Source organism: Adiantum capillus-veneris, chromosome 21 (genome assembly GCF_014529385.1).
Source record: "Adiantum capillus-veneris isolate H3 chromosome 21, ASM1452938v2, whole genome shotgun sequence".
Classification (NCBI taxonomy): domain Eukaryota; kingdom Viridiplantae; phylum Streptophyta; class Polypodiopsida; order Polypodiales; family Pteridaceae; genus Adiantum; species Adiantum capillus-veneris.
Window position 1 is genome coordinate 13,871,165 of NC_140951.1, and position 22,141 is coordinate 13,893,305.

A 22,141-nucleotide genomic window follows, 5' to 3' on the forward strand; every position below is an offset into this window, starting at 1 on the left:
AAAATCCACTTAAGAGAGACAGGTCTACCCTTGAGAACTAACTTTGGGAAGGGGGGAATGCAAACCTTAGTTGAAGATATGGCAACCAAGCATGCCACCTCTTCAGTTGAGGCAGCTACTTATGGAGTAAAAATTGAACATTTTTGTGATGAAGAGGTGAGTGACCATCATGGTCAAATTTGGCCAAATGTCATGCAATTAGCTAAAAAGGGAAAGCTTACAAAAGAGATTCTACATGAAGCAGGTGATTGCATACATCTAGAAACGGGATGGAATGATCCAGTGGACTCATTGTCAGTGCATGCCTACATTACAAAATGCCAACAAAATGAGGCAATTGTAGAAGAGAAGCGCAGACGTGAGAATGCTGATGAAGGACCATCAAAAAGAGCTTCTAGAAGTGGGGGAAGAAGCGACTCAATGCCTTCTCAAACACCCTCAACACAAGGAGCATCTCCACCTGAAGTACTCATGGAGGAGTCTACAACAGGAAAGAAGAAAGAGCCAACGAAAGGTAAGACAAAAGGCCCAACTTATAAACTACAATCTGATATTGAGGTTGCTACAGATTTAAAGAAAGTCTTGGAGGAAAGGATCTTGAATAGCAAGATTGAGTTTACTTTGGGAGAAGTTCTTGGCATTGCAAAGCGTGAATTCCATGAGGAGATCATTGACATCATCAAGAGAAAGAGGCAAACCCTTGCTGAAGTTTCTCGTCCACAAGTTGAAGGGGAAACCTCAAAGACACAAGGGATGCAACTGCAAAATAAGGAGAATGATGGAGCTGTGGTAGGATGCTACCAATCTAGTGGGAGAGTGAAGCAAGTGCATTTCTCAAATGATGATGAAGAAGTTGAAGATATTCCTAGGAGTTACTATTCACGAAGTCATTGGGCAAGGGCTACTACAGAAACTTTGGTCAAGGTAGGTGATCTTGAAGAGCCATTTGTTGCCTTGATTGACCATGGTTCAGAAATAAACATAATGTCAAAGAGTCTCTACAACAAGTGCAAATGGCCAATGGACACAGATCATGGTTGGATGGTAAAAGTGGAAAACAATTCATCCGGTGAATTGTATGCAGCATGTCCAGGTGTGAAGGTGACAATAGGTGATGTAAAGATTGACCAAAACTTCTTTGTACAGGATACATCTTCATATCATCTCATCCTTGGACAGCCCTACATTGTGGGAGTTCGAATGGAAACAAAGGTAATGGACGATGGTTCAGCATATGCTAGGATACGTAGCAAAGATGGTAAACGTGCTGTCCAATTTCTCACAGTTTGTGTAAACCATGAAAGAAATCGTGACAACCTCAGAGAACACCCTCTACCAAAGGTGAGCAAAGAGTTTCATGATCATAGAGAAATGATGGGTTTTGGCCAAGTACCATTGTAAAGCGGGATTGCAGTGGTACAGAAAGAAAAAGGGTGCTACACCACAACGGGTTATATGTAAAAAAGAGACTCAAGTAAAGCTCATGCAAGAGTTTCATGAGAGTCTATGGGCTGGACACAGGGGTGTGTGGGCAACCTTCTCCAAGTTGAAAGAAAAATACTGGTGGAAGGGTATGTATAAAGATGTATCTCAGTTTGTAGAGTCATGTGTAACTTGTCAAATGTATTCAAATGTTCGACATCGTGATGGATTGCACCCTACATATCCACTAGCCATGCACTATAAATGGGTTGTGGATCTAGTCACGATGCCTTTAGGACTCTGGCAGATGAGATACTTGGTTCTTGCACGAGAGGACCTAACTAACCAGGTTGAAGGAAGAGCATTAAGAGCTAAGACCACAGAAGCTGTGTGCAAATTCCTTCTTGATGAGGTGATTTGCCGTTATGGTTGTGTGGGAAAAATCACTGCAGATCGAGGTGAACTGGATGCCGAAGAAGCAAGGGAGTTCTTTTCTAGATTAGGGATCAAGCTTTCTCTTACTACAGCTTACAACCCTGAAGGCAATGGAAAGAGTGAAAGAGGGCATCCTCCTATCATCAAAGCTTTGGCCAAGGCTTGCGAAGGAAGAATTGGTGAGTGGCCAAAACTGTTACCATATGCTTTATGGGCTGATCGTACAACACATAGCTCAGTAACTGGCTACATGCCTGCGGAGCTAATGTATGGTCAAAAGCCAGTGATGCCGATTGAAGATACAATTCCTACATGGAATGTACTACCTTGGCAAGAGGGGCTTAGTAGGGAAGATCTCCTTGCACTACGTATAAGGCAGCTAGAGAGAAGACCTGGAGACATTGAAGCTGCAAAAGAACGACTCAAAAATGCAAGGTTGAAAAACAAGGACTATTTTGATAAGCGACATCGACTCAGGAGCAAAGCAATTGACAAAGGTGACTGGGTTTTAGTGTATGATAGTAGCCTTGATAACCAACATACAGTCATGCGTAAGTTCTCAAAAAGATGGTTTGGACCGTATGTTGTAAAGCATGTGCATGAAAATGCTACTTACAGCTTGTCTGAACTAGATGGTACAGAAGTAAAGATTCCCATTGCAGGAAAAAGGATTAAAATGTTTAAGAGAAGAGGAGACAATGATCTCGAAGATATGGATGAGGAAGAAGAGAAAAACACAGGTGAAGATCAAAGTGAACATGAAGCCCTGGAATCATCAAGTGAAGAAGAAGACAAGGAAGATGTACAAGAGGTCTAATCTTACAAAGAGACAATGTGGCACATACCGGAGGATGTGCAGGTTTAGAGGGGGTGGATGTCGTGCTGTGACACGTACATAGTGGGAACGCATGCTACAAAATCTATCTTGTATTTTTTTTAGATACATAATTATATTTCCTATAATGTACATATGCATATGTAAGTATAAAAATAATCTTTCTATCTCATCTTATTATTTATCTCAAGGGTAATGTATTCTTACTTTACCATCAAAAAAATACTATGGGAAAAGTGTCAATAGCTCCGCCTCTTTAACTTGGGGCAAAAAGCATTGATTCTTTATTTCTACTATTTCATTATCATCTCACACCCTAGCTAGATCCTATATCTAGGGTAAACTCCAATATATATATATTCTATGTATTTTTTATACTTTTGTTATATTTCTTTTTAAATAGCTACTAGGAGAGAATCAAATCCTAGTGGGACACTAGGTGGCATGATTTCAAAGATACACTTATTTTAATGCATTATTGCAAGCATGATTACAAAACTTTGTCAAGGAGCAATGTCATGATTTCATATGGCATGAGGTGTCCTTTGGAATCAAATGAAAGTTTAGGCTAAGGGGACCACATGAAGACTTTTGCTACCAGAAATGGACCCTATTTTGATGAATTTTTTACACAAGGTTCCAATCCGAATTGGAGAATGATTTTAAAATGAAATCGTAGCTAATGAGCTGAAGTTTCTGCCCATATTTTTACTTTTTTATTTGGAGCTACGGTTGAGGAGATATGATCAAAATACTGGACCCTAGTCTGCCCACATCATGCAGGGACAGCTCATTTCCAACTTTTCCAATTCCTGTTCACACTGGCTCCTCTCTTCTTGTGTAAACCCTTGTGGGTTCCCTTCACCTATAAAAGGGGACCTCTTCTTCCTTGGAAGGAACTCAAGCATTCAAGCCATTGATGAGAGGAATTCTTGAGGGAGTGAGTAGTAATGCCTAATTGTACTTAGCCCGATCTTGAGTCTACTGATGTGGATCTTGGTAAGGATGCTCCTTTACCTGCTTTTAGTTGTATGTTTTTTTAAGTTGGCTTCTTTGAAACAACTTTTGTCAATTCTTCAAGTATGTCAATGATGACAGGTTCTTGTGGTTTCTTTTCTTTCTTTGTTTGTGCTTTTGTGTCATGATTGATGACATTGTTTGTCTCACCTATTTTTCTTTCATACTCAAAATTTTCATTAGTTCTTTGCCACCTTTATCATAAAATATGGAGTTATGACAAAGCCATTCTCATCACAAAACATTATAGGTGTTGTTTCATTTACACACATATCTAGAGTAGCCATTAGGTCTCCCTAATATCTAAAAAATTAAAAAAATACTTTCAAAATGTCTCAAGTACATAAGTGAAGGGTGAATTTTGGAAATGAAAGACTCATGGAAGTCAAAAGTCAAAAGACCTTTTTTGTCCATATCAATAGAGATGGTGGAGTGGCTCTTATACATTTGTGATTTTTTCCCTACTTTTATTTCCTCTAGCACTTTCTTTGCTCTTTAGAGTTTTTTTTCACCATGCACTTTGTATATGTACTATGTAGGTAGTAAATTTAAACTATTTTAAGCCATTAGGTATACCATTAGGTAGCCAATATCTAATCCCATCCAAAAAGTTCAAATAATTCTTCAGGAAATGGATCCCAAATGTAGCTCTTATCCTCTATTGACCTCTCTAAGATGCTGGTCTCCCTCATTTTTCCCAAATTTCTTTTGTGGAAATAGCCACCTAAGCTGCATTTATACGCCCGTATATTATAAATTGTACCTATAATACGGATTTATACATTGTATATCTGTATTATACGCGCATATCCAAATAAAAAAGATTCCGATCGAAGTATATTTCAATCGAAGTATATTTTGATCGAAATATAGTTATACTTATAAAAGAAGAGGTGCCACGGTAGTTCGAACGAACTGCTACGACAGTGACTGCTAGAGATAGAGACAGTTGGTAGAGCTTTAGAGAGCAGTAGAGAGCGAGCCTAGCACATGCAGAGCGAGCCACAGAGCAGGTAAATTTTAATTAAGTGTTTTTTATGTTTTTTTTTAAAGTTAATTTGTTAACAATGTTGCTGTGGTGCTTTGCTCGCACCTCAGTGTTAATTTGTATTTTTCTTTTTGCTAACGCTGCTGCTGTGGAGCTTTGCTCACACCTCAGTGTTAGTTTGCAGGTTTAGACACCCGTCCTTGGCTGTGTTGATCCTCGTGACACACTGCAAGGGGGGTTAGACTTTAGACGCTTCGTCCTTGACTATTGCTAACCTACGTGTTGCACTTCAGGGAGTGGCTTAGGTTGTACAATTAGAATTCTCGTCCCTGGTTGTTGTTGACCACCGAGTCGCACTACAAGGAGGAGTTAACTATTATTCATCTTTTCTTCCTAGTTATTGCTCACCATTGCGTCACACTATTAGAAGATTAGATTTAAAGAAAATACATTTCTCGTCTTTGGTTGTTGCTGACCACCATGTCGCACTGCAGGGAGAGGTTTACGGTTCTCAAATCCATTGTCCTTGGTTGTTGTTGACCATCGTGTCGCACTCCAAGGAAATTGGATTCAATAGATTCCTCGTCTCTGGTTGCTGCTGACCATCGTGTCACACTACAAAGAGAGGTTTAGGATTTTTATATTCATTGTCCTTGGTTGCTGCTGACCATCATGTCGCACTCCAAGGAAATTGGACTCAATAGATTCCTCGTCTCTGGTTGCTGTTGACCATCATGTCGCACTGCAGGGAGAGGTTTAGGATTTTTATATCCATCATTCTTGGTTGTTGCTGACCATCGCATTGCACTACAAGGAGATTGGATTCAATAACTTCCTTGTCTCTGGTTGTTGCTGACCATCGTGTCGCACTGCTGGGAGAGGTTTTCAGTTTTTAAATCCATCATCCTTGGTTGTTGCTGACCATCGTGTCGCACTCCAAGGAGATTGGATTCAATAGATTCCTCATCTCTGGTTGCTGCTGACCACCGTGTCGCAGTGCAGGGAGAGGTTTAGGATTTTTAAATCCATCGTTCTTGGTTGTTGCTGACCATCACGTCGCACTGCAAGGAGATTGGATTTAATGAATTCTTTGTCTTTGGTTGTTGCTGACCATGTGTCGCACTGCAAGGAGAAGATATATATTATACATTCTTCAATCCTGAATGCTTTAACCATCGAGTCTTTCATTACTGTTGTTATTATGATGCATGAAATGTTTAGATCTTTCATTATTGGAGGTTATTATTGGCCATGAAATGTTTGTTTAGATTTATTAACAATCATATATGTCAAATTTTTATCTATTCTGGATTTACCTTACTTATATTTCCTTCATGTACTTTCAGGCTTCAGTCACGGTAGAGACAAACTTAATGCGTCAGCATTGCAAAATTATTAGTGATCCTCTTATTTTGTCTCTCTATGGAGCTTCAAAAGATCATTCGCGATGAGCATTTGATCCACTACAGGCAAATTTCAATGATTTTGTGATTGAACTTGTGGAACATTGTTGGCTGAAGCTGTGCAGTGCATTCCCAGTTTCGTTTGACCCAGCTCTGTGCACTAATGGAGTGATGCATAACACAGTAAAGAAATTATTAGGCCAGATCACTAGAAGTTTTTGAAGTATGGTTCATCTAGAAACCAAAACCAAACTTGGAATCAAAGAGCGAATGCAGCTTGTAGCACACCTACATTCATAATTGAAGAGCAAAGATAAGATCGAAGGCTCTTCAAAACGTCCTAGGACAGAAGAGGATGTACCTCCTTCATCAAGTGCTCAGTCGTCCACTTTAAACCGGGATGATACGATGTGTCCTCCTGTCCTACACTTACTTGGGGAGCATTCCATATTTCACTTGCAAGCACCCCAATTAGGTGAAGGACGTTTTGCAAATGTGAAACAAGTATCAGTGGCTCATCCTCTCTTCAAAGATCCCGTCTATGCGGTGAAGATATACAAAGACCACATAGGAAGCAAGCCGACATTGCAGATCGTGCTAGAGGAGGTAAATGCTACAACTGCTCATCATTGCGGCATGATATTGCCTCGTGCTCTTGTTTGGTATAGCAAAATACCTATGTTGATCTTCAAGCTTTGGAATGGAGGTCATCTTGAGCAATGGATTCAGGCATGTCATCATGATGGAAGCAAGCCTACAATCAGAGAGTTCCAACACACATCTGGAACTGTACAGTAGTTTACATACAACATTTTGCCAATATGAAATGCTCTTCTACAGAAGATTAAATTCGTGCATAGTCACGAATTTATTCACAATGATCTACACACTAGAAATATTCTACTCCATTGTGGCGAGCCAGGAGTGTATGCTGGCATTGTGGACTGGGGACAAAGTACACCATCAAACACTTTGGCAACATTTCCCAAGCTGCCAAATCTCACCCCTCAATGTAGAGCTCAATTTGAGCGAAATTATCCATGGACTGCCCCTGAAAATATCAGCACCAATCCTCCTCCATTCACCAAGGCATCTAATATATATAGTCTCTCCTATATTCTTAGACGCTTGCTTGCATGTATTCCATAGCCCGCCGAAGTTCTCAAGCGTGAATTTTTGCGCAATGTAAATAAACATCTTGCTAGTGGAAAATCTTCCAAACCATCAGATAGACCTAAGATATGGGATTTAAGCCTTTGTTTGAATCGAAGCCATAATGTTGGCTATCATACTGTAATCAAATCTGGCTTGAGATCTATTGATGATTAAACCAGTAATCAACTTTTTTGGCATTAATGGTGTCACGTGTGCAATGTGTGGTGTCACGTGCGCAATGTTGTTAAAGTTATTCAAGTTGAAGTTTTAAAGTATTTCAAGTTAGATCGCTCAATTCTTTAGACCATCTGTCTTGTTCAAGTGCTAAAACTTGTCTCGCTAAAGTTTATTATTTTTCATTTCAGTTATGGAAGATATTTCTCCCGACCAGAACGCACAGCGGCTAATGATCCTTTGCTTAATCATGCATTGGCTCAACAAATTTACAAAGAGGAAGAGATTCGGGTGGCTCAAGGCGATCTCGGTGCTTTGGCTGCAACCCAACAAGACGAATCAGAGCTTCAAGGGGAGCCACTGAATTACAGGCAATGCAGCCAGTTATGCCCGAATCACTTCGTACGGAATACATTATTCCGAGTCAGTGGAAATGCTAAGGCTACTGCTCCCTTGAAGGTTTCAGATCTGCAACACACTGTCCTCGCACAAAATATCCTTGCAAGATTTATCCAGGTGTATATATCACCACCAAATAATAATCAAGTGGCAATTTACTTTGTGCAACAATGTTATTGCTACTATGTATTGCGGCTCAAAGTTGATTGGAATGATCATCCCACTACAGGAGGTGTTGGGAAAGGACGCCCAGCCGAGAAGATTCATGCACGGGAAGCTAATCAAGAAGAGCCTCCTCACAAGAGAGGTTACACATATTTGCCCGAAGAAACTGCAATTATCGAGAAGCTTGCAACCCAAGGCGTGGATTTGGCAAGTCAAGGAGAGACCCCAGCCATGTTGCATGCTCGTATAACTGAGCTAGAAAGAAATTTGGCATGGTACGAGGCAAGCTATGGGCCTGTGCCCAAAGAAGAGATGAACAATGCCGGCGCAAGTGATTCATTTGGCACTTCAGAATTTCGTGTATCTGATCTCTTTGGAGAACAAGCCCATGATTTAAATTAAATATCCCAAACAATGCATAGCTCTTTTTGTATCTTAAATCTCAAGATTAGTAATTAAAACCTCTTTTTTATATGTAAATCTCTGTTTGTTGGAACAAATAGACGTGACAGATGTTGTTGCAATTGTGTAAGTTATGTTGCAATTGTAAGTTGTGCAATTGTGTTGTTACAATGAGAGAGAGAGAGAGAGAGAGCGAGAGAGAGAGAGAGAGAGAGAGAGAGAGAGAGAGAGAGAGAGAGAGAGAGAGAGAGAGAGAGAGAGAGAGAAGGTATGGATTGTAAAGCTAAAATCCACATAATTTTTGTAGTGCAAAATTAATTGAGAATATAGTACAAACTTTACAGATCATCCGTCCCCTCAATCACAGGCACCATGTCATCAATTTCTTCGACATCTGAACATTCCGGATCAATATCTTCCGGGTTCCATTCCATTTCATCATCAAATTTGAGCTCATTTGCAACTGCTTCATGTGTTTGGAAGTGCCCAAAACTTTCTTCTGTGGCACGTGTGTCTAACTTCGCAGGCTTATGCATAAGTCGCATGTTACAAAAGACATACACCAAGTCCGCAGCTCGTTTAGGACTTAATGGATTTCGTTTTTTAGTATGCACAAAAGTGAATGAAGACCAATTTCTTTCACAGCTACCACTTGAGGCGGCAACAACAGACAATACTCTCACAGCCACATGTTGAAGTTTCACTTTTTCTCCACCGTACTCTTTCCACCAAATTGGTGCGCTCATCATCTTGATAGCATCCATATCCCAAGGATCCCCAAACGTTCCCTCTCTACTAGTGTATGTCGTCTTCTGTGTGTATGCCACCTGTCCATCCACATTGCCTAATAGTTGAGCACACACTTTCTTGAAATCACTGATCACTTCATTGTTTGAAGATTGCTTATGCATCCGGAACTTGGGATCCAAGACAAAACCTGCTCCATGTAAAGGAGTATGCAACTGCTCCCATCATCTTTTGACAAATGTCATCATCATGGCTTTCTCTTTTCCTACATAAGATGTACTATCTTTTAACTTGCTTCCTACATAAGATGTACTATCTTTTAATTTGTGAGTGGCTTCATGCATGTACCAGTAAAGCCGTCCAAAGATAGAGGCTTCTTTGTCCACTAATCGTATCAGATGAGTGAAAGGTTCTGTGACAGTAACTATTTTGTCTACATTTCTCCAAAAAACAAGAGAGTTTACAAGCTGATAGCATTTGGATATTTATCAAGCCAAATGTCCCATCTTCTATCTGCCACTAATTCAACAAGGGCTACTTTTACCTGCTGCAGTGTGGAGAGAACGTAATATGCTGTCGCAAAGTGGGTCACACAAAAAATCTGTAAAGTTTTTGTTGGCAACTTTGTTTTAAACAAAGCGTAAGAAAATGAATGCTCTCTTATAAACTTCACCAAGTGGTTTGCATCTAGAAGAGTTTTCTTAATAGAAGGAACTTTCCCAAAGTCCTTTAAGAGCAAATTCAAAGTGTGAGCAGCACATGGAACCCATGTAGTCTCTGGATACTTTGCTTCAATTGCTTTTCCAGCTGCTTTGTAGTTAGATGCATTATCTGTGACAATGGCTGTCACATATTTAGGTCCCCCTGCTCTTCCAATCGAACACTCATAAACACCAGCAAGATATCCACTAGTTTTTTCTTTCAGGGATGTATCGATCGCTTCAAGAAAGATGGCACCTCTTGGACGAATCAACATTACATTAATCAATGGTTTTTTCTGGCAATTTGTCCAACCATCTAGAGCAATTGTGCATCCATACGCCGGCACAAAATCAAGAGTTGTGCACTGTAAAATATTCTTTGATGTTGTTTTTACTTTATCTAAATATTCTGTACGCATCTTATTATAATCAGGAACCACAAAACCCTTCTTCGCCGTGCTCATTAAAAAATCTTTGAAGATAGGATTTCGAATGACATTAAAAGGAATTCCACATGCAAAAAATGCTTGAGTCCACTTAAGATGGAGTTCAAGCAGCCATTGTTTCCCAAATGCCTATTGCAAAGTAGGATCACTTGGTGCAAATTCTCCTCCAGTCCATGCTTCACTTCGGCTTATGTTAGCAGTTGAGCTTCCGGTAGGATTAGAGCTACAATTCATAGCAAAGGATGAATGGCACCCTCCTTGACTTGTTCCTTGACCTGTAGTAGGGGTCGAGTGAGGGTTTTGATCATTATCAAGCGTCATCTTGATGTCCCTAGCCATAAATGGAGCCATCATTTTGGGACCTCCCTTTTTTTTTCCCTCAAGAATTCTCTTTGCCTTGAGCGCCCACTAGGGAAATTTTTCAGCAATACCTTTTGGGGGGTACTTGCAAGCTAACACATTTCCAGGGATATTGAAAACATGTTCTTTTATCCTATGAGCATTTCCACTAAAATTATGGCCACAGGTCTTACACCTCAGCTTTGATGTATTCTTCCCACTGACCAATTCATCTACGTAGTTCCAGTTGTATCCTTTCACCATCTTCTTTAGATCTACAAACTCAAACAAAACTAGTTACTAAACGCACATCTAAAATCAAACTCTAATACCATTTACATTACTCTATTCATCAACGTTTTCAACTTCTTTAAATAAAAAAAACCAAAAATAATTTTTTAAGTGTGAGCTTTCACTTTACACATGAATCATGATAAATAAATTGCTTAATCTATCTCAATAACTTCCAAGTGTGAGTAAACTCTACACAAAGCAAGATATCTTTAACACTAGGATGGTAATGGGACACTTTTATGTCCTATTAAGTGACCATTTTCCTTGAATTATGTCAAGAGTTTCAAAATGGATTTTGAGGTGCTATCTGTCTAGAAAGTTTTCTCATGAGCTGAAAAAAACTTGACATTTTTTTGGAATATCAATTCCATCTTTAACCTTGTCCTTACACACATTTCACAACCTAAACTGTGTGAAAAAACGGGTCCTGATTTTGGCTTTTTTCAACTTTTTGCAACTATACCACTCTAGAATTCATGTTTGTGAGGTCTATAATGCTAGAGAACTATCTTTAGTAGTCCTCAACATGGATTGATGCTTCTAGGAAGAAATAAATGTTAAAGTTGTAAGTTATGACCAAATTACAAAATTTGTCAAATCCTGTTATTTAGCCAATTTTAGCTCTTCTATGATTTTTTTGGTGGCTTTCATGATATCCAAATGCAGTTTTGATTTTCTATGTCGCATATTGTAACCTAAAGCTATTATTCCTTGAGTTTTGGGGCACCTAATACCCTATTTTGCATAGTAGACAACGATGGTTGATTTTTTCAATTATAGAAGAAAACGAAACATTCTAGTATATCAAGTATAGCTTTTTCAATATTGTTAGTTTCTTGTGACAACTACATGCATTTTGTAGGTAGTAACCATATCTAGTCACAAGGATCAAATTTGGCTAGATATTGAATAGTTTTTATGGGATTCTACAACTCATAATGTTGAACCCAATTTTTTCATGTTTGCTGTATTTAGCACTTCATCTTTATTCCCAAGATTCCCCTTGGTAAGAGATGTATTATTCTTTTGACATGCTCCATGGCTCCTTATAAACCTAAAGGACAATAGGAAACTAAGAAAACATGCATATACTATTTGTATTGAGTGTGGCTATAAAAACTTCGATGATAGGTTTGCAGAATGGTAAAAATTCAACTTTTTTGTACCTATTTCTTTTGGCAAAACAAAAAATAGTGAGTGAGAAGCAATCATACGTTCTGATCACCAACCCATTGAAGTTAACTAGGGAATTTATCTCAAGTCCTACAAAAATCCCTAATCTTAGTTTTATGCAACAAAACGTAAGAAATGACTGTTTTGATGAAAATGTACTGGTCCATCAACTTTGGAGGCTTGGTGTGACCAAAAGATGAGAAATTTTACAAGTTTCTTATTTTTTCCATGTGTAGTAGGCCTTGAACTATAACCTCATGAAAGGATTTTACAAAATGAGTGGATCTACTATGGTTTTGGAGGTTTTTTTCAAAACCCTGAAAGGACACTTTTATGTCATGTTAGGTTACCAACCTAGTGTTAAGAGACCTATCTAAATTGCCTCCAAGTGTGAGTGTAACTCTACACATGGCAAGCAATCAAAATTCACTACTCTGTAAATCTCTTTTAGGTGTGAGAATACCTCTACACAAAGAGAGAGATTATTATTTAATCTACCTAAATTGTCTGTAGTGTGAGTTTTACACATAACAGCCAAACATTAGATAAATCTAACGTAAGTTACTTCCAGGTGTGAACATAGTTCAACACACAACAAGTAACTCTTAATTTAACTATTTAACTAAAGTAATAATAATCTCCACCTAAATTCTCTGTAGTGTGAGTTTCCCACATAACAGTCAATCATTAGATAAATCTAACGTAAGTTACTTCCAAGTGTGAACATAGTTCAACACACAACAAGTAACTCTTAATTTATCTATTTAACTAAAGTTACTTCTAAGTGTGAACATAGTTCAACACAAAGTAAATAACCGCTAACTTTAACTACCTTGAATCACCTCCAAGTCTGATTTTCCTCTACACAAGGCAAGTAATCATTAACTATCTTACTTTACTTACCTCTCAGTGTAAGATATACTTCACACAGAGCAGGTAGCTCAAAACTCCAAAGCCTATAAAAATAAATATATACAAGATCTAAATTTTCACTAAAAAAATATGCATATTTAAACTAACATTTTTAGATTTTTCTTCGTTTTGTAATGCTCACCTATAGATGAGATGAGACAAGACAAATCAATGGAATGAGCAAAACAGTCCGTTTCAGTGTATATAAACAAACTTATTTCGATCGAACTAATATTTCGATCGTAATAATATTTCAATCGAATTGCTGAGAAATTATACGATACGGTGTTTTTGTTGATGTGGCACCGTATAATACGGCCGAATGAAAATAGATGTCGTATAATATGCCCGTTTAAGGCGTATTATACGTACACCGTATAATGTACGGTGCAGCTTAGATAGCCACTCCATACCCATTATCAAGTATAGAGATGGTTTTGATCCCTTTGTGTTTCAATGGCAAGGTGGTTTTGATCCCTTTGTGCTCCAATGGCAAGGTGGTATTCCCTTCTTCTCCTTCACCATAATCTCCAACTTTGTATTGGTTGTGCATGTGGTTTCTCTGGTGTTGTTTTACCTATGTGTCCATCTAAGGGGATATCTTGAAGAGGAATTTTCAATACCCTCTCCTCTATGTATTTGCCCACTTCTCCCCATAGATATTGTCTAAGTTTTAACAAATTTGAGAGAATAATCGTGCATTCTATGGGAGAAGACAATAGTTCATGAACGCTTTTGGTGTCCATCATTTTAGTGTGGCTTTCCACTAAGATGGTACCACTTCAACCTCCGATTTCACTTTGTATTCTCCTATGGAGGATGGAGAAGTCCATAGAGAGTGTGGTTTGTTTTCTTCAGATGCTATCGACCTAGCATCTCCATATAGAGAGTGTATATCCCTTGAGTAGAACTCGTGCTCCATGTTGATCTCAGTGATATGCACATACTTGAAGGTCACACTACCATATTTTGAACTCCTAATAGCCTCCCATAATTCAATTGTCCATGGCTTCTCTACCTCTAGTATAGATGCCACAAATTGTGATCATGCATCATCAATGGTGATGTCCACTACTCTTATGTCCAATGGTGTTTCTATCTTAGGCCTCGTGTGATCATTTGTTTTGTCTCTTTTGTGTTCAATTTTCCCGTACCTTTCATGGATTAACATTGTTTGTTTAGGGATGTTTGATTTCTCTATCTGGGTGGATGCATGAATAGGTGGTACACTAGCTACCCATTTTTGGGGGTGGTAGCAAAGGGGTGGGCTGGTTGGTAGCTAGGTGAGTAAACATTGACAATATTTTATAAGGTTTTATTTGAAAATTGTTCATCAAAAGGCTTGAGCAGCAAGCTGGATTTAAAAACTCTAAAAATTATCTTTTCAGTTTGCACTGTGTGTGTGAAAGTAGTGCAGGGGGGCCACCTTACTCCACAATCATGACGCCTCCTGCTCGTCGACAGTTACAGAGGGGGGGGCAACTCAGGTGGCCAAGCAGCTCCTGCAGCTGAAGCAAAATTATCCACAATTACTGGGAGGCGGAAGAGGGCCCTTCATTCATCTCCCTCGCCTGATCCACCCTCGGACTCCCCTGCTGGAAAGAGGAACAAGAAGGTCTTGACTCCTTCACCAAAGCCCTACACTCCTATAGCAAAGAAACATTCAAAAATGGCAGATGTTGTAACCCCCAACACTGAGCTACTATTGCATGTTAGTGTTGCTGGATATCTCTGCACAATTTATTGTTGTAACTTGTTTCCAAGGTCCATGTAAGCTCTCTTAATCTTGATTTGAAGAAAACCTACATTAGAGGCTAGATGTTTGTAGATGCATTCAAGCTTCATAAGCTAATGTGCATGCATTCAAGCTTGCGTTGAAAACCCGTGTAGAGGCATGCATGCATGCATTCAAGCTTGCATTGAAAACCTGTGTAGAGGTATGCATGCATTCAAGCAGATATATTTGTGCACATTGCATTTTTTACTGAACTTCAATTGGCTGGTTGCACATGCATTCATGTCTTGTGCATAGTTGGGACCGTACTCGTATGGATTGCAAATCATAGTGCTATGAAGAAGCATGAATCTGTGCTACTTTATCAGTGTGGTATCTACCACATGCAACACTCATTTAATATAGGGAAAGTGAATCAGAGATCATCAAGATTGTAGCATTCAGTATTTTGCAAAAAACATAACAAGTTGGTAGCATTATGTTAGCCAGCTACCAATCAAAAAGTCCATTTAATTAGCAAAGAAATACCAAGGTGGTAGCTACATGGTAGCTATCAGTCTGGGACACAGGTAGTTGTACCACCTATTCATGCACATGCCTAGCGTGCTTCTATCCCTGCTCAATGCAACAATTGATGTTTAATGTGAAAACTTCATAAAATTGTGATATTATAAATGCTCACCATGCATAAGTTATCTAAGTTTTCAGTAAATTTATGGCTGTGTATGTTTCAAGCTTAAGTGTTGAACCATACTCCAATCATACTTCCATACCCGTATGCATTTGCCGTATGGAAACAACTATGGTCTTATGTTTTTCCCTGTATTTTACAGGGCAAAGGCCGTTGGTGCACTCCATATGTGCCATTTGAAAGGAAGACAGTTTTTTGCATGACAAAGCATCAAGCACATGAGTATACGACCTCCCCAACTTTGGAGTGGATGCTCGATTGACTGAGGCAGATTTCACCAACAAAGATTGGTTGAAATGCTTTAAGGAGGTGCCGAAGAGGGGCAGCAAAGTAAAATGTAGAGATGTGAAGCCAGAGCTCTAGAACAGGTTTTATGTATTTGACTCTAGATCTTTTGGAGGCACCCCAGGAAACTCCGATCGATACAGTGGATGATGTGCAGAAAAAGAATTTATTTGGTCCACCGTCTCTCACAAAGTTAGATATTGTTTACAACATGGTTGTAAGCAAGCATTCTTTTGCATTGTCAGAGTATAATGAAGCTTTTAAGAAGTTGGGATTGCTTCAAGCTGATGTGCACCAAAATGAAGGTTCCAACCTCCTAGTGGAAAAGCTCAGAGGCCAGTTGAAAGATGCAGAGGCTGCATTACTAAAGGCAGAAGGTAGCGTCGATGTTGTGAATGCAATGAAGGTGGAGCAGCTTAAAAATACTGTCGGCAGGTTGTCACTAACACTCCAAACATTGCAAGTGGTAGTTGAGGAGAAGGCACCACTTGATGCTATGGATAGTGCTCTAAAGGAGAGATTTTTATACAGGAAGTGGAGGAGTGTGCAGAGGCGCGGATGGATTTTGTGAAGACCATGCAAGTCAAAAGAAGTACAATTTTGTTGTCTGCACCTCCGCCGAAAGTTCCACCTGTGGATATGGGCACCTTGACTTTGGACAAAGTTTGTAGTGCTTGTGTGTTGACGATGTACGACGATGATGCACTTGGCATGTTTTTGCTGCCTTGCAATCATGCCTTTCACATGTACTGTTTTGGCCATCTTGTTGCAAGCAAAGAAACATGCATGGAGATGGGATGCATGCAACCGATTTCGCATACCATGCGGTCTTTGGTGATCCTCGGCAATACGAATGCCAATTTCCAAGGAGTGAAATCAAACACCAAACCCTCATTAGTGCCCTTAAGCATGGACCATGGTATACACCCTGCTGCATTTTGTAGCATTGAGCTTAAATTTATCAGTTTTTTTGTGTTTCTATTATCAAGGGAACCCCACTAATTGTAGCTACTAATACAAGAATGGTAGCTACTAGTACAATACTGGTAGCTACCACTTTCATAGTGGCAGTTGTCATGCTAATCCTGGTACAACTAGCTACCAGTATGGCTGTGGCTACCATTCTTCCATGAGCTACTATTCTCCCATGGAAGTCTTGTTGGTGGCAAGGTAGCTACCATTCTTCCATTAGCTACTGTTTTACCATGGAACTCTTGCTGGTGACAAGTAAGTTCTCACTGTCAACCTTGGTAGCTACCAATATAATAGTGGTAGCTACTATTCTGCCATGAGCTGCCATTCTACCAAGGAAGTCTTGCAATTGACAAGGTGGCTACGAGGATTGCATTGGTAGCTACCATTCTGGCATGAGCTGCCATTCTACCAAGGAAGTCCTGCAAGTGACAAGGTGGCTACCAGGATTGCATTGGTAGTTGCCATTCTGCCATGAGCTGCCATTCTGCCAAGGAAGTCCTGCAAGTGACAAGGTAGCTACTAGGATAACATTGGTAGCTACCATGACAGCATCTGTCGGTACCATGATGGCAGGGGGCGAGGTAGCTACTAGGATAGAATTTGGTAGTACTGGTAGCTTATTAGTGCTTTCCTGGTAGCTTCTATTTTCATGGTGACCCTGCATGTAACTTGAAAACTTGTTCTTAATTTCTTATTGTGAAGAACAGAATTCAAGGTGTTGGTACATGCTGAGAAGGAAGATGGTTTAGATAAAGGTTGTTGCCAGGATTCTATTTTGTTAACCACCACTGCTAGATTGCTTACTACTAGGATAGCATTGGTGGCCCCTATGTCATCTTGGTAGCTCTCAGTCAGCTAGCTACCAAGATGGCATTTGAAGCTACCAGGATAGTGCTCGTAGCTATCAATGCTTGCCTGGTAGCTTCCACTGTCATGTTGTAGCTACATGTAACTTGAAACAGCAAGTTCTTAATTCCTTAATACTTTTCATGACTGCAGAGGCTGAGCCAGAGACTGCAGAGGCTGAGCCAGAAACTGCAGAGGCTGAGCGAGAGACTACAGTTGAGAAGGAAGGTGTGTTAGAGAAGTATAGTCTTGAGAATGGAGATCAAGCAAAAAATGCTCCTTCATCAATGAAGTGTCAGCTAGAGACACCAGTCCCTCCATCCTGCAGACCATACAAATGATGCAAAGGGAAAGAAAGAGAAAGATGACAGGTGTTATTTTTGGTTTTTTTTTTCCTAAAGGTAGATAATATTGTTTAAGGTTCATTCTTGTTGATTGTTTCTTCTCTCTTGCAGATGGAGCTGCCAAAAAGCCTACAGAGGATGCAGAAGGGCAAACAAAGACATCAAAGGACCAATTAGCCATCGAGACTGGAGAAAATAGTAACATGGAATCTGGAAGAAAAGGTGCTACAACAACCAGAGTCAGAAAAACAATCCAAACATAGTCTCGATATTTTTGCTTTGTAGCCTATCCCCATTTTTGTCTCTTTTCCTAAATCCTGTCACCGTTTTTGGCTTTGTAACAATTCTCCATTTCCTATGAATTAAGAAAGCCAAAATCAAACTTTTTTTGTCCTGTCCATCATTGTTTTTTATCTCATTATTGTTTTTATTTTCAGATGCTACCACTAGCAACATTGACAATCTTGATCACATAATAAGTATGATAGCATAGTCTACTATGAAAGACCCTCCTGATGTAGATGGTTCATTTAGAGTTGAGGGCCAAGTCCCAGGTGCTGCTATAGCAGCATTGATGACCAAGAGGAATAAAACACGGAGTTTTTTGTCCTCAGTACAGGTGAGGACACGGAGATTATCATGAAAAAGTATGAACCAGGAAGGGAAAATGGTGATGCATCTGTGGATGCAGGTGGTGATGCAAGTTGTGCAGTTGGTGCAGTTCGTGTAGGTGGTGCAGGTGATGACATGGAGATTACAATTGATAATTTTGAACCACCTCGAGAATATGGTGACGCATTTGTGGATGCAGGTGGTGTAGTTAGTGCAGGCAATGTAGGTGAAGACACAGACATTATCAGTGAAAAGTCTGAATCCCCTTAGGAAGATGGTGATGCATTTGTGGATTCAGGTGGTGAAGCACGTTGTGCAGGTGGGGTAGTTGGTGTAGGTGAGGACACGGAGATTACCAATGAAAAGTCTAAACCACCTCAGGAAGATGGTGATGCATCTGTGGATGCATCACCACCTGCATCTGTGGCTGCAGGTGGTGATGCAAGTTGTGCAGCTGGTGCAGTTGGTTCAAGTGGTAAAGAATATGTAAGGCACGATGATGGGACGGTGTCTCGGCAAAGGGAGGATGGAAGAGGTGCAGGTGGTGTTGCAGATTATGTTAGGAACGATGATGGGACGGTGTCTCGTCCATGGGAGGATCCTAGGAACATATTGTTTGAGAGTAAGACAACTCTAATCCTTGATATTAATGGTGTCTGGCTGACTTCATTAGACAAGAGGTACCGTTCACAGAAGCCTACCTACTGGTTTGATCTAGAAATTGTAAACATAGCAGGGGTGTTTGCTGGGTATATAAGGGATGCACATGCATTCTTGGACTGGTGCCTTGTGCACTTTGATGCATTTGTGTGGACCTGCTCCATGAAGACTAAAGCAGAAAACCTGTTGAGTGCCTGCTTTCCTGATCAGTTTCCCAAATTCAAGGAAATTCTTGCACAACAAGATTGTGTAACAGATGCTAGAATCAAGATAACTGGTAGAAAGCCTGCATTTTACAAGAAGCTAAGTGACTTCTGGGAGAAAAGAGGTCAGTACACTGCTACGTCCACAATTCTAGTGGATGACACACAGTACAAGCAGCTATGGAATTCTCTAGGCACTTTTTGCATTGTGAAGAATATGGAAAATCAGAATCCCACTGAGATTCAAGGATATCTTACAACAACTGTAAGATCTTGGCTCATGGCTTGGCTTTGTGTGGAAGATCGCCTCAAGTATGTCGGGGACTGTGCAGTGTCGAGACCGATCAATAACCTGAGCATTAGGATGTCAAAGTAGTGCGTCTAGAGTATTACGGCTAGATATATTATCCTGACATGTAACCATGATAAGAGATGTAAACAGTCAACCATTTACTGACTTATGGAGTATTTTGCTCACTTGTAATGATGACACAATGTAGTAAAGAAACTTCCAATGCTCAATGTAGTAAAGCAGCTTTTGTTAACTTTTACACTTGTTTATGTTTTCACATTGTTCATCACTGCACCTCAACATATGCACAATTACAAGTACTTAACACAGCTTCCGATACTAGGAAATGTTAAGGGCAGCTACCAGTCTACATAGTAGCTACCCTTGCAGCTACTTAGCTACACTTGTTTAATTTTTCTATGTCTATTGTGGAGATGATTTATTTCTTATGGCTTAATGTACACGCGGGAGTACTGGTGGACACTTGGGTTGGTTCTAGTGGTCATGATCATTCATGCATCAGATGTATTCATCATTTACCAGAGTCACTTGTCCATTGTCTGTTAGGACTCGCACATGCAGCCTCGAAGGTTTGAAAAGTGCTACCACGTTTGCACGCCCCTGCGCTCATTCTGAACGGCTCCTTATCGCCTCCAACGTGATGACCCCTCCCCCCTCATGACGTTCAGCTATAACGGTGTCGATGGTGAAGGCGGGAGAGAAGCAGGAGCCTGCAAAAGACTGCTAGCACCTGATACTACGGGCTTGCAAAAGCTAACCTTATCCTCTGTCAACACAGCCGTTGAGCAACCACCTGCTTTGCATGTCTAAGATCCGTCATTGGTTGGCTGTCCGGTCAGGGGCCTCGAACCCTTGAATGGCCGGCTACATGTGCGAGTCTCATCTGGAGTTGCCCTCATCTCCTTTTTTAGGGAAAGGCTTTCGATAGAGTGTTCATGCTATCTGCCTCACGATATCACATAGGCATTTTAGACACGATTCAAGCAATTGCAAAATAGGGTGATGCTCAGCACAGAGATTATAGAGATTCCCCCAAAGAAAAAAAAAAAAGAAAAGATGCTGAAGGGCCATCAAAAGCATCTTAGATTAGAAATAGGAATGCTATACATCAAAAGGAGTGCTATTGTAAATAGCCTCATACGTTTCTGAGGATAGTAAGAATTTTCTTGTACGTCCCACTTTCTGCATTGGGAACTTAACAGCTCGTACAAGGTGGGATTGCAAGGTGGCTTCAGACTCAGAATTTAATAGCTTGAACTCATAAGGATTTTCATTTGCTTGTTCGTACCAAAATCCTTTGACAACAAATGAGCCGCATTGCAAACATTCCCCCATGCATCTCTTAGCAAAGCTTTAGTTTGAGTCTTTTCTACTGTACATTTCAAGACATAGAAATCCACAAGCTCCTTATTGTCATGAGGAGCTATAACAACAAAATTGTCACCAACATGAAGTGCATCAATTAACGCATTGAAGCGATCCGGGGCGGGCAACAAGAAGAGTGGCCTCTAGACACCCTTCAAGGCTCCCGTGCTGCTCAATGGGGCTGGGGCACAACACAACACAAACCAAAACAACAAACCCACAGCCAAATCCCAACTACACAAGGGGCACCACCTAGTTTAAGAGCGAACTAGGACGCAAAAGAGGAGAATCGTTAGAGCAACCCACAAACAAGCAAGGAATTTACACTAACCCTAACACCAATGGAATACTCTCACACCCTAAAACACGAGAGAGAGAGAGAGAGAGGGAGAGGGAGAGAGATAGTGCTCGGGCTGCTTTGAAACGTATCGGCAATGATCAAGCAAACACAACTATATATTTAAGAAAGAGAGAGAAAGGGGGAGGGGGTGCTTGTTGCATTAATACCTTCTTACAAATCTGTCATGACAAATCAAAGTGAGATTAGTTTTTGTTCAACATAGCTTGCGTAAATTTCACCACAACACATCACAAGAAAAGCCACCCCAATCACTGTCTTAAGGCCAGGGGAGTCCTCTCCACCCTGTCGCCCTCTTACAGTATGTGGGATTTATGGCTAGATTGATGACAACACCAGAGACAAGCTATCAAGAACTTAACAAAAAACACCAAGACACTTACGCATCATTGTTGTCCATTACTTCACGTTGGAAGGGAGACAAAGTACCCAAGCTTAGTCCAAATCCACCCTCCTTGATTCAGCAAATGTTGGGCTTACACTAGTAGGAGAAATGATAGATTTCCTACTCCCAATTGAATGATCACTCTCTCTCTTACAATGGCATATAGTTCCCTTGCTAATCCCCTATTACAACACATGCACATGCATAAGACAATGAGCTTCCACTCAAGAGCTCCTTCTAGAGAGGTTGAGCTTGGCTTCTCAAGCTATAGCATAGTGCTCTTGCTTAAGGCTCCCCCTTTTGTGCTAGCTACACCCTCCTTTTATAGCAATTTTGAAGGCTAGGGTTACTCCTCTAACCAT

The 22,141-nt window shown here is 40.2% G+C and overlaps 1 protein-coding gene across 1 annotated transcript; it reads left to right on the top strand.

The window, feature by feature from the left end:
• Positions 1–18,382: 18,382 nt before the first annotated feature.
• On the top strand, positions 18,383–19,734 carry LOC147430569 (uncharacterized). The gene is made up of 3 exons (XM_086494395.1): positions 18,383–18,437; positions 18,503–18,721; positions 18,794–19,734. The coding sequence occupies exons 1-3, from the start codon at positions 18,383–18,385 to the stop codon at positions 19,732–19,734; spliced, it is 1,215 nt and encodes a 404-aa protein (XP_086350521.1).
• The last annotated feature ends 2,407 nt before the right edge of the window (positions 19,735–22,141 follow it).

Bases quoted from the DNA above. Each gene is read 5' to 3' on its own strand.
- LOC147430569 (XM_086494395.1), top strand. From the start codon at position 18,383: ATGAAAGACCCTCCTGATGTAGATGGTTCATTTAGAGTTGAGGGCCAA. The intron at 18,438-18,502 runs GTGCTGCTATAG...TCCTCAGTACAG, and splicing joins AGTTGAGGGCCAAGTCCCAG to GTGAGGACACGGAGATTATC. The intron at 18,722-18,793 runs GTGAAGACACAG...TTGTGGATTCAG, and splicing joins AGTTAGTGCAGGCAATGTAG to GTGGTGAAGCACGTTGTGCA.